The sequence below is a fragment of the Pygoscelis adeliae genome, unplaced genomic scaffold (genome assembly GCF_000699105.1).
Source record: "Pygoscelis adeliae isolate BGI_AS28 unplaced genomic scaffold, ASM69910v1 Scaffold86, whole genome shotgun sequence".
NCBI classification, from domain to species: domain Eukaryota; kingdom Metazoa; phylum Chordata; class Aves; order Sphenisciformes; family Spheniscidae; genus Pygoscelis; species Pygoscelis adeliae.
The window spans coordinates 118,072-137,095 of record NW_008824930.1 but is presented as its reverse complement, the minus strand read 5'-3'; the positions used below and the strand labels follow the sequence as shown (position 1 = coordinate 137,095).

Below are 19,024 nucleotides of genomic sequence, written 5' to 3'. Positions count from 1 at the left end.
GGGCGGAGGGGGGCAGAGGATGAGGTGCTGAGGGGAGACCCTTGGGGGGCGTAGAGGATGGGGCTGAGGGGATGCCCCGGGGGGCGGAGTCCGGGTCCTGGCAGCAGCACACCCCGCTGCCTTGCCAGCCATAAACTCTCCAAGGCCTCTTAGGAAAACTGAGTGTTTCCACCAGTAGGTTTATTGTCTCACCATTGTGCTTTGCCTTAATTTACCATCATTACACATTTGTCACTGTGTAATTCTGTTCTGTAGGTCACTTGGCTGTTTTCATCTTAAAATCCATGGAGGGTCTTTTTTTTTTCCCCTCTTAGGTTATTTTCCAGGTTCTTCCAATGTTCACCTTGCCTCAAGTGTTTAAAGTGTATTAAAACATATGCTTAGAAGGTGGAAAAACTGGCCCTAGAGTTTGGGGATATAGTAATGGTACAGAAGAGAATTGCAGTATACGTACATTTCTTTTTCCATATCCCTGTAACCTGGAGTTCCTTCTTTTTTTTTTTCTCCTCCCCTCAGTTCAAATATGGAATAGATTAAAATGATATTTTTAGATCGGACTCTCCCTTACGCATAAATAAAACTACAATGTTCTGTAACATACCATAAGTCTCATAATAGAGGATGGGGAATAAAGACTAACCCTACCAAGTACTTGATGTAAAAGTTCTGTGATATTTTTGTCTTCTCTGTCTGCAGATAAGGATCTACAGTTTCACATTGTTAAGCAAGCTAGAGCTCAAAGTGCGAAAGAAGGTACAGGCTACAGCGAAAGTAAGTAGCAAGCAGATACTGAGACAACTTTATCAGCTCGTATGTGAGAGCTGCTCTTGTCTGCAGCTTCCTTCATTCTACTTGTGAACTGCTGTGAGGATTTTTTTTTATTTCTGTTTAATATTCCTTCCCTTGTGTATTTTGGAGCATAACTACCTTCTCTACTTGGGGCAACTAGATAAGAGAATTTAAGTCTGTTTTGCTCACACCTCTAGTTCTCTTCAGGACTGGAAAATCAACACTGCAAAATTCAGGAGTTTCTTAAAGCACTAGTCCTTCACTTCCCATCCCACTACCTGCACTTTACTTTCTGCCTGCCTTTCTGATACCCTTCTGCTCTTTGTGGCCCAAGCTCTCCTCATGCTGCCTCCAGCCTTGTTCTTCCTGTAATGGTTCTTCATGTAATGTTTTGTTTAAGGATTAATTGCTAGACGTGAGCTGTATGTGGTTGTGCACCACTCCTCAGATCAAAACCCAAACAACATGTGTATTATTATGTTGGATTGTTTCAAGACTGTCCTAAGTTGTATAAGAAATATACTGACACATCTGCAAATATGATGTTCTCCTTTGCCACTGCTCTCAGCTCATTAGTTCCTTTATGTTTCATTTTTCAGTGGGTTTTGTGATCAGTCTGGGGACCAGGTTAAGACTGAGCTATGCTTCTCTTTGCGAGTTCAGACCAAGACAGACTAGAAAAGTAGGGCTACCTATAGACACCACCGGAGAGCTGCAGCGTGTGGTTTGGAAATTCCTGCAACACCTGAAAGATACAACATTTACTGTCTGTAGTCCTTTAGTTTGGTAAACGTGTATGTGCTGAAGGAAAAGGGCATTTGTTCTACTTTCCTGACAGTCAAATACAGCAGTGCTTGCTCAGGCATAGTTTTTCATGTTGTCTTTGTTTCTCTGGCGTAGCAAATGGAGCCTTAACAGACAGTTGCTTGGGAAGGAGCTTTTGTGTGATGGGCACTGTGTTTGGAGCACGTCAGGTGCGTTTTCTCTGGAGGGAAGTGGTAACTCATTAATCTGACACAGGCACATCCAAGTAAAGAAACAGATAAACCCTTTATCAAGTGGCGCGCCGCAAAGATACATCAGCGAGCCACTAGATGCCAGTGTTTGCTGTCCAGTTTTCACTGCAAGCTTGCATTTCTCTGAAGATAACACTAAAACTGTATTGGGGTGGTTTTCATTGTGGCATCTTGGCCTATTGTAAGATTTACTGACTTGGAATTGTTTGTTTAATTTAAAGTCTTTGGCAACAGAAACAAATGGAAAGCATTTTTCATTGTAAATTTCCTTTTGACTAACTGTATCAAAGGAAGTAGTTTTCTTTGTTTTTAAAAAAAATCTAACCATATTTAGAACATTAGAATAGCTATATAATAGAACAGGAAAGCTGGTCTTAATCACAAGTTGTGAAATTCTTGTAAAATCACAAGCCTGTAACTATTAGGGCACTTCTGTGGGCTTCCGTGACCCTGTAAGAACAGTGCATTTTAAAAATAAAATTCTAGTGTTCATGTTTAAATCTGTTAGTTCGGATTAGAAAAGTTCTGGTTTAGGCCCCAAGTACAGTAATGAGGAAATCTTGGATTTTAGGTTTGTTGTTGTAGAGTTATCGTGGCTTTTCTTCCTCTTCTTTGGTGTCTTTAGTGAAAGCAGGATGTGAAAGATTGCCCAGCTTCCATTAAGTGCTGAATAATCTAGAGAAGCAGTAGCTTTGCTGTTGCAAAGGCTCCTGCATACACCCTGTCTTATGTGTTGGCTCTTCTGTCTGCCTGGAGATGTACGTCTGTGTGGGACTGTGCCTTGCAGGGAGAGGGTCGCGTTGTGGGGAGCGGGATTATGGAGGTCAGGTCAATGGTTGCTGGGAGTTTGAACGTTCTCAAGTAAAATGCTTTTCTGCAGGCAGTATCCTAGAGTACTGCATCCTGTATCTTCAGGGAAGTCGCTTTGCTGCTGTTGCAATGGATTGAGAATGGATTTATTGTTTGTTTGGAGGATGTGTGCTTTAACTGGGGAATGGGAAGAGTGAGTACTGGGCTGATCATTCAGCGAAAGAAGAGTGTGCAGGCAGCGCGTTTGTTTTCGTAACTTTAAAGTTAGTTATCTGAACTAATCTGGAGCATCTTGAAAGTGCCTTTGTAGCCCTTTTAGCTATAAATGCCTGTGGCAGTCTGTTATAAAAACTCTGTAGAGAAAGTGACAGTGTGAGCGAGACTGATTTGCACAGCGCTCAGTTATCTAGTCTACTGGAAGCTTTCATTCTTGTTGGCAGAACAACAGGTCTTTTGCAGCTAGTACTTTACAGAAAATTCTAGGAGACAAACCCACAAGTCAGAGCTGCAGCCTCCTCTCTCTTGCTGTAGCTTGTAAGCCAAGAGCTGAAACTGATGGGACAATACAAAGTGTCCTTTTGATCTAATCTAGTACGTTCCTGTCAAATCACATGAAAACCTGTAACTAGCAGTGTAAGCGGTCAAGAGAGGTTACACAACCTGCATGGGGCTCGGGAGGGATTTGGGCCTTTTTTTTTCTTCGAGCAATTTTTATCCTTTCAAATTAAGAAGGATGAAACTTCTTACAGATATGTTGGGGAAGGATGAAAACAGCATGGGTGTTCACTGCATTGTTTGTTTGTCGAGCTTCTCAGTGTTTTCCTGTATAATTATGCTGTTTTACTAATAACAGCTGTCTATTCAACCTCCAGGATCTTACTCATTACTGCCTGTAGAAGTTCCTCAAAATCACAAGCGTTTCACCTGTGACCTGACTCAAGCTGATCGCCTTGCTCTTTATGATTATGTTGTTGAGGAAACAAAGAAACAGAGGTCTAGATCCCAAATCACAGAAAATGACAGTGACCTCTTTGTGGATTTAGCAGCGAAAATCACCCAAGGTTTGAAGAGCAGTCTATTGTTGAATTTATGGCTCAGAACTTTCACTTTGTGTAATTAGATGAGTTTTGTTGAAAGCCAAACAGAATTGCTTGTGCTATTTTTATTGTGAAAAGCATACTGTTCTTAAAAGCCACAACGAAGACCTGGCACCAGAAAACATTAGTTTGCTGTCCTTTATGTTGTTTTCCTTCTGAGAAAGCCTTGGTGCTCTGCTCTTTTGCACACGTACTGTGTGTATCTTAGTGGATGGATCTTTCGTTTTTGCTGCAAGTGACTTCAGGTTGCTTAATGTTGACAACTTACTGCGCAGCTTGGAACGGTATTTGCTATAAGAGATTATGAGATTAAAGATCAGTTAAGAGTAAAAGCCGAACACGAAAGGTTGGCAGGATGGAGCTCTTGAGCAATATACAAATGGGTGCATTGGACCGAGGCCTCTCATCCCTGTTGAGTCATGCCAGTTTGTAACTATACCAAGTGCAACAGAAACATCTGTGTTATCCTGTGGGCCTTGCTATGCCTAGGAGGTAGGAGATAGTGTTTGTCATCACACGGGTAAATGTTTTACATAATCTGGCTTTCTCAATCTTTGTGTCTTATTGTAATACTGGCTTTGAAAACAAGGCCTGTATTTTGTAGGCGTTTGACCAAATCACAAGCCCGTATACTGATTTGGATCACTGTCAGGAGATCGAGATCGCATAACAACATTTGCTCGGTGGCTTTTCAGTCTTGTGTAAACAGCTAGCGAGAAGGTTGGAGAGGAAGCTTGTGCTAAATTCGTAATAGTTACTAAATACTGGAGAAACTTCAGAAAGAACACAATATGTTTTGTTTCAGACTTATTAATAAAGCACCAGACTTGCATACCTGCAGGTGCTAATGTCCTGCTAATGACCATTTGTTTTACTACCAATTTTTTGCTAGATGATAGTCAGAAAGGTCCAAAGTCCCATCTTGAAATTCTGGCTGAAATGCGAGACTACAAAAGGCGGCGGCAGTCATACAGGGCTAAGAATGTTCATATAACAAAGAAGTCTTACACTGAGGTGAGTATCTGAAGAGAAAGCTATGATTTTTTTGCACAAAAGTGCTTATTTTGTATCAGCATAAACAATGGTATACCCTTTTAGACAAGGAAAAAGTCTCTTCTGCTGCTGCCTTATTAGGGTTGCAAACTATAGAGGAATTTTTCTTGGTTTTGGTTTGTTGCAGCAAGTTATAAATAACAGGAGCATTTCTGACTATTAAATTTTGAATGTGAAAATACCAGTAAGATACAGTTTACTGTCTGTTGTAAAATGATGCTATTAAACTTATGCTGAAATGCCTATTTCTGCAAATAAGACTTTCCATCGAAACATCTGATGTGTAGGTTTTTTGGGGAATTTTGTTTTGAGATCTCTGCCTTCTGCTGTCTAGTTGCTAGTTCAGGCCACTACCATGACATACTGCTTTTTTTGTTGTTTGTGTTTAATATGTCTTAATCTCCAGGTGATTCGGGATGTGATTGGTGTGCATATGGAAGAACTCAGCAATCACTGGCAGGAGGAGAACAGGTTGGATAATGCAGAGAGATGTGAAGGAGGGAAGTCAAAATCTTCAGGAAGGTATGTCACAGCTGGCAAATTCCTCAGGGGCGTCAGCAGCCCGATAGCCTGTAATGTTACCCTATTACCTCTTTCCAATAGCACATACCAGCCTTGGCTGAGACATATACACAGTTTATTTTATACTAATTCTTAAGCTCTTGCTTAAGAAGCTCTGTCTGCATGAAGGATGGGGAAAAATGAATTACTAACTTTCTTTCCGGGGTAAGGAGGTAAGTTGCAAGCGATCCAGGTGAACGGGTAGTTTCTAGCGGAGCTGGGGAATGAATATTGCTCCCTCTGTGTCCAGGTGCATATATATGTGACAGCTGGGGACAGAACGACACTTGAAAATACAAGTACACAATTTCTTCCCCTTCCCTACCACATCACAGGAAATGCTATGGTAGATATATTATAATAGAAAATACCTCAGAGAAAAGGTTTTCATAACTTACTAAACATGGGGACCCTTTACAGTTCTTATCGCTGTGAATGCTGCTGTGCTAACTGGGAGTGTGTTTTATGTATACATATTTCTTCCTGTGTCAGGCAACACTGCGCACTCTTCCAAACATTTATCGCTGAAATAAAAATGGAATCGTGGCCTAGTGATAGTCTGTTTGTGGTTCTTCAGGAGATCTTTGAGATGAAAATGTTGAAACAAACTAAAAGGTGACAGTCAAGCTGTTTGTTTTCAGCATTAAAATGAAGGTGAATGAAAAGGCAGGCCATACAGGAGATCAGGCTTGCTGGTTTCTCCAACTGCAGGTAGCAGCTTAAGGCAGGTGGTTGAAGAGTTAGGGATTTAAAGCAAAACAGAGTGAACCCTTTCTACTGTCTCCTGTTTCATGAGCAGAGATGATAAGGCTGAGCAGCAGTGTTTCTAAGAAACAACCGGATTAAATAGTGTGCTGAGATGCGCACATACAAGAGCATGGACTTTGGGCCTCTTTTCAGAGGTATTGTATTTCTTAGGGAGATAGGCCTGTAAAAGATATATCCTCTGTCTTGCACCGTTAGTAGGTCATTATATTACAAAACTGGTACTGAAAACAATAGGGACTGTGAAACTATTTTTACTGAATATAATCAATAACCTTTTTTTCAGAAAGGAGGACAGGCGGTCAGCTTCAGTGGACTCACGGCAGTCTGGAGAAAGCTATAAGGATACTGAACGCACCAGACATAAGAGAGAGACCAGCAGGAGTCCGAATAAACGAAAAAGGAGTCATGAAAGAGGCAAAGACAGAGATTCTCGGAGAAAAAGAGAGAGGTGAGCATAAATAGTGTCAGCTGACTCCTGCTTCTGAATCAGGCAGCCATAGCCATTGGCTACGAGATTTAGTGCAGAAAACTAGAATATCTAGTCCAGTTAGAAAGCTAGGCTAATCTCATATACAGTATAACAAGCCAGTGGCATGACACTACTAATACTAAACAGAATGAGCTGTGAAATCATAAACTGTGATCCAGACTTTACTCTCACATCTGAAAGGTGACACCTTGAACAGCACGCTACAGGATTAGCACAGTACTGTCACAGGCTATTTTACTTCTCGATCAACATATGCGTAGGGGCACACGTTGTCCATTTAACCAATTAAGTGTGTTTGTCATGTCTAATGCTGATTTCTGCTCTAGTTTGCACTGGGACTTAATAAATAAGATCATTTGTTTCACTAATATCATAGAATCATTTAGGTTGGAAAAGATCTTTAAGATCATCAGGGCCAACCATTAACCTAGCACTGCCAAGTCCGCCACATCTACACATCTTTTAGATATTTCCAGGGATGGGGACTCACCCACTTCCCTGGGCAGCCTCTTCCAATGCTTGACAACCCTTTCAGTGAAGAAAGTTTTCCTAATATCTAATCTAAACCTCCCCTGGTGATACTTGAGGCCATTTCCTCTCGTCCTATCGCCAGTTACTTGGGAGAAGAGACCAACACCCACCTCGCTACAACCTCCTTTAAGGTAGTTGTAGAGAGCGATGAGGTCTCCCCTCAGCCTCCTCTTCTCCAGGCTAAACAACCCCAGTTCCCTCAGCCGCTCCTCATAAGGCTGGTTCTCCAGACCCCTCACCAGCCTCGTTGCCCTTCTCTGGACACGCTCCAGCACCTCGACGTCCTTCTTGTAGTGAGGGGCCCAAAACTGAACACAGCATTCGAGGTGCGGCCTCACCAGTGCCGAGTACAGGGGCACGATCACTTCCCTGCTCCTGCTGGCCACGCTATTTCTGATACTGAGCCACACTGCTGGCTCACATTCAGCCGTATGTATGTGTATATACATGCAATCATTTGACTAGCTTTTCCACGGTAGGTGCTTCAAAACAATGCTGTTACTCTTCAGTAGTTCTGGACATATTTTCAGGCAAAAGAAAACAAATCTAGGCCACACCTTCTAATACCATCAACAAGGGCACATTTGCATCTGCAAAACCATAGGTGTGTGGGACCTGTGTTTGAGCAAAGACTTAGGCTATTGTGCCGAAGAAATGCTGCGTTGTCCGTACCATGTAGGGAAGAAATGCTGTAGATAGATAGATAACTGCATGGATGGGAATGCATGCTTGTCTCAAAATTGGCTTCATTACACAGTGATGCCATTCATCCTAAACTAATTGCCAGTATGGCACCGCATGACAAGTCTTTGATTGAAACAGCATGGGAAATAAACTACCTTTACTTTCTTTCCTTAGAAGAGGACATGATTACATTTAATGAGAGCTTTCCATTTTCCAAGCCTTTTTTTTTTTTTCTTCCCCCCTTCAGATCCTGTCAGTCTGAGCCTAACAGCACACACAATGTTTGTGTTTTTGTTTCAGGGATGAAGACAAATATCACAGCCATAAAAGAAGAAAGTAGAAACAAGAACCTGATTATTTTGTTTGTCAGCTGTTCAAAAAGTTACTTGCACAGGAACTATCGTTACTGCTGTTGTGCCAGGGACAGTAATGCTGTGTACATAATACTGGTGTTGCATCACAGCTGTGCATGGAGACAAAAATGAAATGGTGCTAAGGTTTGTCAGGATGGAAGCAGTATACATCAGAAAATGTGTAAATGTGTAGCACTAATGAATCTATTAATAAAATATATTGATCTCTCTCATCTATTTGAGTTTAGTCTGACAAGGCTGAAGACCGAAATCTGTGAGAGGCTGTACTAATTTGCCTTCTTGGCCCATAGTTAGGGGATATAGGACAGAGCTAACCCCTGGAGTCTAGGATCAATTACAAGTGAAAAGGCATGAAGAGAGCTCCCCTCCTACACTCTCACCTGACACTGTCACCTCTGGGAACAGTGTTCCAGAAAGACAGCACTTACTGCCTAATCAGAGTTCTCCAACAGGCTAAAATATCTTCAGCTGCAGCTAGCGGTAAAAGGACAATAACAGGAAAGTTGTTACTGTTCCCAAGCTTGTGCTCAAAGAAATTTAGGATCAATGTCATCTGACAAAGATGATGAGAATATAGCTCTCCACAGAAACTAGTGGGGAGGTACCAAGGACACTTGTAATATTACTGATTGATTGCATTTTCAAACACCGGGTGCATATCCATTTCCTTCCAGAAATAACCAGGAGGAGTTCCCATCCTGTAGACTAACATGTAAGTATTAGTGATAGAGGTTGATAAAACAGTTAAGACTTAAGACATGCAGGTACACAGTAAGGGTGTGCAGGAGGATTCCACCTAACTTCAGTGCCATTTTTATTATATCAATTTCTAGTCCTGTTAATTCCTCACACAATCTGCTACAGCAGGGTCAGTCATCATCAGCCAAGCTTGTTACTGCAACTAAGTAAGCAACTGTGAAAGAACAGGGTTGCAGATCCATCTTTCCTACAATACTTTCTTCTGTTTGATCGAGTTGCCAGGAGAGGGCACTCCATATGCTCCTGGTTTTGGCTTTCTCTGGTACTGGAATCTCTGTAGCTACAAGTTTTACTGTAGCCACTAGTATCCTGACTCTTATCTCAACCATTTCTGCAATTAAGTATGACTATCTGTCACTAAATACTTAGTCTAGTTCTGACTGATTAGACTTCTGTACCTACTACAGCTGTTCAACTCAAAACCAAACTGAACTACATGTCAGGTATTTCCTCACCTACGTGACAAATGCAGTAGCTTTTCCTGTCAGAAAACAAAACATATTTTAAAACAGATCTTTGATTAGAAAAGTCCACCTAAGAATGGAAAAGGATATCCAAGTTCTGAAAGGGTCCTAATTAGAGGGAAAACAATATGGAATCGTTGCCGTCCTTTCTCGAGTTGATGTTTCTTCCAGCAGCTCAGCCACAGGGTTCTTCATGTTGAATAAGGCTTGGTAAAAATATTTGTTTAATAGAGCTTGTTCATTCAGACAAGGTAGTCAAAAGACAAGCTGTATTTGTGCAAGAGTCAAAAGAAGTCAGTGCTATCCAGAAGCATAATGAGAAACGCACCAATTACGGCTGTCCAGTCTTTTCTAAATTGAATTTTGCGTTTTACTTCTTTTCTTACAATCCCTTATGAAGTATAGGTAGGAAGATCCGTAACAAAGTACATTTTACTCAATATAAACAGAAGGTATCACTCCCCAGATATGAGCATCAGTATTTGAGAGGCAGGAGAACACTGTAACCATGTATTCAATTAACATCCACTGAAGGGCCATTTCAAGAGTGGGATAAAGAAAAGAAAGCACCAGAGAAGAGGATCTTATTCTATTGTAATCTGCAGAGGATCTTATTCTATTGTAATCTGCAAATAACAGTCCTTTGAGCACAAATTATATTCTTGCATGTATTTATTCCTTTTTTTTTTTTTTCCCCTCTCACCTGGTGCTGAAGAGTAGGCTTGATCAAAACAGTGTTGAGGGCTGGGTCAGAAAGTTTCTGAGCAGCACCATGCCAGTTTGTTGGTCGCTGGAAAGGAATAAGCCAAATGTTTTAGAATAATACGTTAACATGGTAAATCCTAGTGTGTTGGACAAGATACAGTTGAGGGTTGTATTAATTGCAAGCAAGAGCGGTGTGATTAAGAAGTGGTTCTTACTAAAAATTGTCAATCTGGTAACCATAATGACAAAACAGATCGGCTCATTTGTGTGCTCGTGCATTTTTGAGCTCCCATACACGTGGAGCCAGTAGCAATCTAAGACAGAAAAAACAATTCCAGATAGATGGTAGGAAGAGTCAGTATCTGTCTGCAAACATGCCACGTAGGCAGCACTTGGAGGACAAGCCTGTTACACATCTTTCAAAATCGGTTAAAAATGAAGTGCATTCTGTGTGACCTATGTGTGACTATGGATGTAGTGGGAGTTTATCACTGAAAGCTGGATTGAAGACACTGTCATTTTCATACATTCCTAATGCTAATTCTGTGCTAATTCTAGCAGAAATGTATGCAGTATCTTGATGGATCCTTTCCTCCATCTGCTAAAAATTTAGGAGGTTTTGACACTGAATTTTGTGGGCACAAGACTTCACATAACCAATCCAAGTCTATTAGAGACGAGATTTTTACCCGTAGCAGTTAGCATGAGTTAGATCTAGTTAGCAGAGCTGTTAGCACAAGCCTATGAATTTTAAGTTTTTGCTGTTGTAGAAGTTGACAAAAATATGATCCTCCATCTGTTTAAAGCAACAGAATAGTGTTGCTGTGCTCAAGAAAAAAGGTAGCCAAACTATGTCAATACCCTGTTGATCATCATGAAGTGCAGGTGTCCAGCAGTATTCAGAACAAACAAGCCGTGACCACCAACGACGGTGACAGCACATCAGAAAATGTCAGCGCACTTCGAATGGGCCGATCACCAAAAGGGTATTCTCTACCCAATCCTGTAAGAAGGACACCTAATAATACTAGGGGAAACCATCGTTTGCTAACAGACTACTCGATGAAGTCAAGAGGTGAGAACGGGGTTGCTTCTTCATTATGAAGCAAGCCAAAGGTTACACAACAGCACAGAAAAGACCTGAACACAGCTGTTGTCGATAGCAAAATGAATAGCCACACGGTGAGTTTTTGCTTAACCTTCAACCTACCCATCTCCTGCTGTGAAGAACCACGTCAGTTCATGGCTTACTGACAAGACTGACACCAAACTTATAAAGCCAACCCCAGAGCAAGCAGAGAGAGAAACACAACAGACTAGAAATGTACCCAACCACCTCAACTTGGTACAAACAGCAAAACAGGATGAACTATTCAGGTGGGACTATGTCCTGCCTTTGTCCTTCATATCCACTGAAGGCAGCAAACAGTGAGACCATTCCAGGAAGGACAATTTACCATAGCTAACACTACAAAAACTGAAGAGTCAAACCATTTAAGACCAAGCATACTCTAAATATTTCCCCAACAAAATTTCTAGGGAGAAGTAATTCAGGAGAAACATGACAGAAAATTCAGACCTCAAGTGGGGACTCCCAGTTTCTCTCTCTGATTTACGGTCTATGTTAAATCAAAAGAGCAGCCCGTAAGATGCTGCCGGTTCCAGTACCAGTAATATGCAGGTGATACAAACCTGTATATAATCGCTTCCTACAGGGAAAATTATACCACCAGGTAGTGACTTCAGTATTTCAAAGACAGATGGATAAATAATAATTTATCATTAAACAGTTCAAACCCCGATGTCGACCACTTAACAAAAACTAACTATGTACACTTTCAATATAACCTTAGTCAACCTTTACTCCTGTCATTGTGGCTACACCCAAAGTGAAGATAGGCTATTCACTGAAATTAAAGGTTTATGGAGAAGCCAGAGGTGATCCAGACATTCAAATTCCATGCATGGATTTTTACTTACGCTTGTTCTTTAATTCTGTGGAGGAATGCTTCAGTTTTCTCCTCTGGTATCTCTCCATCGATATTGGCCAAATAGGAGTAGAGGAACGAGAATGTTTCGAAGGGAACGCGAGCTGCTCCACCTTCTGGGTCCCTTGTTAAGATTTCGCAGGCATGTTTCATTGAACTCAGTAAGGACTGTAGGGGGTTCAGTCAAGAAATGAAAGGAACAATATCAGAGCCATGAACATCCTTTGCATACCATGACAAAATCCACACTGTAAGCCACTGAAAGTGAGCGTAAATGAGATGAAGGCTTTATCATCGTTACCTAGCTTGCAACCCCGGACATACCCTCCAGTGCGGGTCCAGGGATGGAAACGAAAATGAAGTTCTAGTAGAAACAGGAGTAAAAATTACCAGAATCCCATGATGTTTTAAGATTGCACAGGGTAGTCTGAGCCTTATCTCCAATATGGCCAAATTGTTCTACTCTGCTACCATAAAAGCTCAAACATCACTATACCTAGCTCTATGTATACGCGCACGCGTGTGTGGTGTGTATGTATATATACATGTGTATGTACATGTATTTCTTATCTCAATGGATCTAAAGGAATTCTCAGCAGCGGTTAAGACAGACAATCTACAAAACCCAGAAAATTCATATGGTTTTGATGATTTTTTATTATGACATAATATTAGTATGATATTAATTCTTAGGAATGCTGATATTTACCATTTGCCCTATTTGTATGCAAGTTCCATTTTAGTAGTTAGTAGAAACAGCACTGAGGCAAAAAGCATTTCAAGAATGTTTCCGTTTTAGTCGAAGCCAAATAACATCCGAGTTCCCTTTAGAACAAACATGCCTCAAAGTATTAATTCCAAATATACTTTAAAAAAATCCTTTATTCAATATGATGTCTATAATCCAGTGCCCTATGCATGCTGAGCTACACGGGGAAACGTGTGGAAAAAATCACCATTGAGCTTCATTGAGTCAAAGACTGGTTTGACTCAATCCATCCAAAGACTGGATGCCATTAAAACAAAGAAAGAAAGAAAGAAAGAAACCCCCCAAAAACCTTACACAGGCCTTTTTTAACCCGAATAGTAATATTTTTGCTATAACTTTTTCAAAATCTATCCTTACCTCTTCATTAATAAGCAAGCAATGACTTTGTAAAAAATAAGTATTTCCTAACAGTAGAACAGCAATATTTAAAATAAATGCAGTATCTGTTCAAGATCTAGCACACAGCCCAGAGAAGTGTCATTTTATAATCCCTTAACAGTTTTACTTAACGTAGTTCCCCCCCGGGAGGCCTCTGTGGGGAAGGAGAGGCAGTTGCCTACATGATGGCAGACGCGACCCTCTGCATTTTGCTACCCCTCTACTGCCGTTCCTGCTCCTGCCGCTCCAGGCTGCCACGCACTCGCTCTCAGAGAGCAGCAAAGTTATTCTCATCGACTTCCCCACCTGTCAAAGACAGTTTAGCAGGCTACTTATGTGGTCATTTCTCCAAGGCTGTAAATACACATCAGTGCTTTACAGAAAGAAACTTCAGATGACTAGTGTTTTTAAGAAGCTCATACTTGTCTACTCTTGTATCTTACCCGTGACCCTATTCAACTATGAACACAATTTACAGCTGCAGGAAAATAATGTAAATTTCTTGTGTGCATCTTCCTCTCCAGTTTAGGAAATTTAAGTTTAGGTTTCAATATGTAGAGCAGAAATCAAATCATTCACTTAATACCTGAAAGGATGCATAGATAGAGGTACATTTAGACTGTCTAGCTTCATCAGAATGATGTTCCTGTGACTGTTTTTGTTTTGATTTTTTTTTTCTTAAATAAGTAACGTTGCTGTTCATGTAAAAAAAGTAAGATAGAACCCAAACTACAAAATCATGTTGGGATGGGAATCGGAATCAAGAAATACACAGTCAAAATGAATAAATACATACATACATGATTGCATCGCCAGGCCAGGTTAACATTCAGGGCTTCCAGATATTGCAACATTCTCAAAATATTATTTAACATATATTTTCTTTTTAGCACCCCTTCTTCTCTGCTGTAGAAGTCATTAAAAATATTATCCTTCATAAGAACATCAGCTTAGTGCATTTTATAATCTCTCATTCTGTTGAAATGCTCTGCTGAGACTTTATTACTGACATTAAAAGCATTAAATGTAGATTTAGTAACATTAACTGGTTCTGTGAAAATTTAATTGGCTACACAATCAATTAAAAATTGATGGTTTAATTTCTCCCTCCAGTTCTCCTCCGTGGATATTTACACTGATGCCGTAAGCATCGTTCCTCTATCATCCTCGCCCTCATGGTCCAAGCTCCCTGTGGACGTGCTTGCTCTTCTACTGCCATCCCAGTAAACTGAGGACTTAGCCCTCTTTCTGGTTAAGCTCCCCAAACCAAAAGCTGATGGGCAACAGAAGTAAACACGCAAGCCACTTTGCTGCAAAAGCAATCACCATTCCCCAAAGTCCATCTGCATTAATTGTTCTACGGTCTACCTCATATACAATCATATAAGACTGTTTCCATTTGGATACGAGGGCTCCTGCTGTGAACATACCCCGCCGAGCACGCTGCACCCAAGTGCCAGAACCTTCATCCATTCCACCTCCTCACCGAAGTCATCCAACTGCAGGATAGCTTTCAGTTGCTCCTCCGGCAAGCACAAGCGCTTCCATTTTTCCTTCAGTTCTGCAACATTCACCATGCCTTTGGGAGAAAGCTGTAAACAAAATCATGATACCACAATAAGAACTCCGAAAACCAAAATGAAACTAAGGACACAGTCCCTCCCCAAAATACGTCAAATACTTGACAGTCTCCCCAACCATCCCCAATACATCAGCATTCCTCGATAGCATTGTGCATTTGATAAAGGCTGGTTTGTACCTGTTTGTGCAAGATTTTAAGGAGTCCTGGGGTCAAACCAGCGTCTGTTTTCTCTGTTGCCAAAGGCATTTCAATCCTCTCCTTCACAGGAAGGGGCTCACCTTTTGACAATGCTGAAAAATACCTAAGTGAATGGGAAGAGCAACACTCTTCAATGCCCATGGCCATTACAAGTTGCACAGAAGTAAACACTTACAGTTCAGTGAATGAATCCGCACGCTCCCATGCAGGAGTGGCAGCACTCGGCAAGCTGCCTGCCCGCACAACTCCCATCTCCCCCTGCCCAGATACCACCTTTCTTTTTAGAGGAAACCACAACCTTTAGACTTTAAACGCTCCTTTTTACAACGCTCTAATAATTCTTAAGGCATTTAACTTATTTTGTGCATGATATACTCAGCCCTTCTTGGCAAAGGCAGAGAGTGATTTATTAAGATCAGGGTGGGCTTGCAAACCAAAGCACAGGCTTTTCCCATTTGACTGACGAGCACCTTAGGGCTGATTTGTTTAACATTCCCCTCACGCGCTACCCAAAAAGCACGACTGGCTATTTACGCTGCAACTCTCTCATCAGCGTTTCTGCTATTTCTGTCCACTCCAAAATAAAATTTAAGACTAGAGCAGAAAGGGAATTAGATGCACATCCTTTTAATCATAGGGCCACCACCACCTTAAGAGCAACCACTTCTGCCATAACTGGCCAGCAATCTGAACTATGCAAAAAACCTTAGTTTTCATTCAGTCAATAGCAGGTCTAACTTAAGGGTTTCTCCGTTCGCCCTCCCTCATCTGCCCTGGTCACCCATGTCCACGCCTAGGCTATCCCATGCTGTGCAAATGCTTACCAAACTGCACAGCAAGCAGCACTGCAGAACTGAAGTAGTGTGACTGTATAGAAACAGATGCACAGTATGTATGTACATGTAACACCTGGGCTCTTTTTCAGCCAGATTCGTTTCCCCATCTGATTATTCACAGGGACACGCACTACAACACCGGCAGCGCGTGTGAAACCACAGCCTTGCCCTGCTTTGCGTGGCTCCCAGGTCCAGACCTTGCTCCACCCCAGGTGCTCTCGCACCAGAGCATATTCCAGAAAGGGGTGCGCAGTCAGCAGCAGCCGCCCACCCATCTGCAGGAGCTCCTCTGACTAAGCTGGTGCGATCTTTAATTTTAACCTTAAGCAGAGGTCGGGGTCTGGCCAGCAGTGTGGCCGCAGCAGTGCTGCACTGCCTCTGCTCTCACCAGCCCCACATCCCAGCAGGCTTAAGCTACCTGGTAGCTGCCGCTTCCGAGTGCTCGGCTGGGGCAAGCTCCCTGCACATCCATTGCCCAGAGGTACGCCACGCTCCACCTCCATCACATTCCTAAGAAACACCATGCCGTTTTAAGATGTTCCCGCTGCCCTTCTCCAACACTGCAGCTGTAGCGATTCAGCTTCAGTTTTTTTTCTTTTTAATGGACTAGCCAGACTCCAGCCTGGCTTTGTTAACAGCCTCCCCTCCCTCACGTACACAGCATGGACTTTTTTAATCCCCCCAGTTGGGAACATCTCAGAGATACCTTTCAAGAGCTTGTCCACACAAACTGTAGGACAGGAAAAAATGATAGTGAGCGGTTGCGGTAAAAGAAAAAAAAAAGAAGTTAAAGAAGAAGAAACATTTAAATATCTTAAAACAACTTCATGATGAGAGATTTATTATGTGGACTATCACCTAGAAGTCACAACTTTCCAGGCTCTTTTCCTATTTCGGTAACATTTAAGGAGGTTCCTTAATTTTGTTCCTGGAAACAACAACAAAAAAAAGAAACCTAGGCAAGCTTAAGAATTAGAAAGCTATTTCTAGGTTTCCTTTAACTGCCAAGAATTTAATTAAGTCTCACATGAGAGGGAAAAAAGAAAAAAAAGATTTGGTCTTTTAAGGTCTTAAAGGATCTCTTTGGTCTTAAAGGACAGAGCAATTAGCAACAACAACAACAAAAATTAAGATGCATTCTTCTATATGGAAATAAAACTATTTCAGAAATATGCCAGTCCTAAACCTCAATGAAACAGAAAATAAATCAAGTACTACACTATTCTTAAAAGGCTCACATGCTGCATTAATGCACAGAAGCGCATATGCAACACACAGCCTGGTTTAATATTCAAGCCAGCTCCACCGTACAATAAACAGGAGCAGCGAGATTTTGTGGGTCCATACACATAGCGCTACATTGTCACGTGAACATCCTACTTACGCAGCTGCCCACTGCAACACATCACGAGGTTGAGTCCTAATAGCAGCTTTGGTAAATTGCTTCAGGATATCAGGTAGCTCAGGGGGGATTTTGATCTGCTGAGCACAAAACATGGTTTCTGGAAGAGGCATGGTCTTTTTGCGTTCAGTGACAAGGACCTGGAAGAAATAATAATAACATAGCAGTTCACAGATGCAGAATGTGAATGAAAACCTGCGTGTGCATATGGGGGGCAACAATCCTTGTACCCAAACTGCCTCCTGTCCTACTCAACTGCTGGGGCTACTGGAGAACTGACAAACTCAGAAGGGTAAACAGACAAGCACCTCGAGTCTCTAAAAACCTTAAACTCGATGGCAACACAAAGCAAAAGACTGGAGCTTGGACACCAACCGCAGCTCCGGGTAAGGAGAACTACTACTTTAACAGGTATCTTTAGATAGTTTTAAACTGATTTTTTTCCTCAAACCTACCACAATACGAACTTGTAAAACAGGTAGTCCAGACATATCACACCACACATGCCAAGGTGAAAGCTAGCTATATTAACAACTCACTACTGCAAGCCAAGGAGAGTCTTGTCGTTTTTGTACAGAAGCTAGAGTATGCAGATTACCAAGTTTCTATTGTGTTTGTGTATTCAGAAAACACCGTAGCAAAAAGTTACTAATTTGTGCTCCTGGCAGACTTTACATCAAAAAATTACAGTGATGAACAAAACATTCACGTATACTGCAACTACGCATTGCACTTTGCTCATACAGCTCTACAGGTAGGTTTGTCTTACTCAGGAGGTAACTTACTTGCTGCAAGGAATCCTGTGCCCCAGGATCCAAAAGAAGGGGCAGACATAGGTTATTGTATGGTCCTTATCCCATTATAGCATCTGAGCGCATTCGGTGGGAAATCTGGGCACTCTCCTCATCATTTAAAGGACAAACTACAGCCTACTTAAGCTGACGTAGCAACAGGGCTGAAAACATGGTATTTGCAGAAGGGAAGCAACGGCATCAGGAAAGGAATCAATGTAACAGCATCCTTTATCCCTTTCAATTTTTTTTTTTTAATTTTTAAGATTAAAATAAGAGTATCTGGCAGGTGGCTTTCTCCCCCTATCATGTGAATATTCCTGTCTTGGAAAAAAAAATTAAAAGTCAGCAATGGAGAAATGGGACTGCTGTGACTCAAGGCTCCTTTGAGGATCAAACCGTACTCAGAACTTTATTTCTGGAGAAATGCAGACAGGGTACAGCGTCTTCATTACTCCAACGCAGCAAATCTGCATCAGGGACAGACTTCAGAGCGTGCGTTTAATTACTACATTGGTCACGCACTTTCAGTAACGATTCAAAAATGCAGCTCTAGCCCAGGGACTGAAGCTGAAGGCAAAATGTTGGGGATTTCAGGATAAGCTAGGGAACAGAAAAAACCTTGAGGAAGGAATACACGTGTGTGTGCACGTGCCCTTGGGAAGCAGTCAAAGAAAAGAATACAAAACTAACCAGAAAAGAAAAAGGAGAGAAAAAAAAGCGCGAGAGCTGCTTTTCCATAGTAAGCCATTAATCACAGAGTCACAGAAGGGCTGAGGTCGGAAGGGACCTCTGGAGGTCATCTGGTCCAGCCCCCTGCTCAAGCAGGACTACCTAGAGCAGGCTGCCCAGGACCAGGTCCAGATGGGTTTTGAATATCTCCAAGGAGGGAGACGCCACCACCTCCCTGGGCAGCCTGTGCCAGCCCTCAGTCACCCTCACTGCGAAAAAGCGTTTCCCGCTGCTCAGCGGGAACCTC

At 41.8% G+C, this 19,024-nt stretch overlaps 2 protein-coding genes across 2 annotated transcripts in view; one reads left to right on the top strand and one right to left on the bottom strand.

Annotated features, from left to right (window-relative positions):
* SNRNP48 (small nuclear ribonucleoprotein 48kDa (U11/U12)) overlaps positions 1-8,385 on the top strand; it is an 11,353-nt gene extending 2,968 nt beyond the window's left edge. The window contains 7 exon segments of the mRNA XM_009324997.1: positions 665-771; positions 3,488-3,676; positions 4,605-4,726; positions 5,172-5,287; positions 6,382-6,542; positions 8,100-8,170; positions 8,172-8,385. Of these exon segments, the coding sequence (XP_009323272.1) occupies positions 665-771; positions 3,488-3,676; positions 4,605-4,726; positions 5,172-5,287; positions 6,382-6,542; positions 8,100-8,170; positions 8,172-8,243 (838 nt within the window). The 3' untranslated portion in view covers positions 8,244-8,385.
* Positions 8,386-10,079: 1,694 nt separating this feature from the next.
* ROPN1L (rhophilin associated tail protein 1-like) lies at positions 10,080-17,388 on the bottom strand. The gene is made up of 5 exons (XM_009324987.1): positions 17,237-17,388; positions 14,996-15,119; positions 14,667-14,828; positions 12,082-12,257; positions 10,080-10,186 (listed from the first exon to the last, which is right to left on the bottom strand). The coding sequence occupies exons 1-5, from the start codon at positions 17,365-17,367 to the stop codon at positions 10,123-10,125; spliced, it is 657 nt and encodes a 218-aa protein (XP_009323262.1). The 5' UTR covers positions 17,368-17,388; the 3' UTR covers positions 10,080-10,122.
* Positions 17,389-19,024: the final 1,636 nt, after the last annotated feature.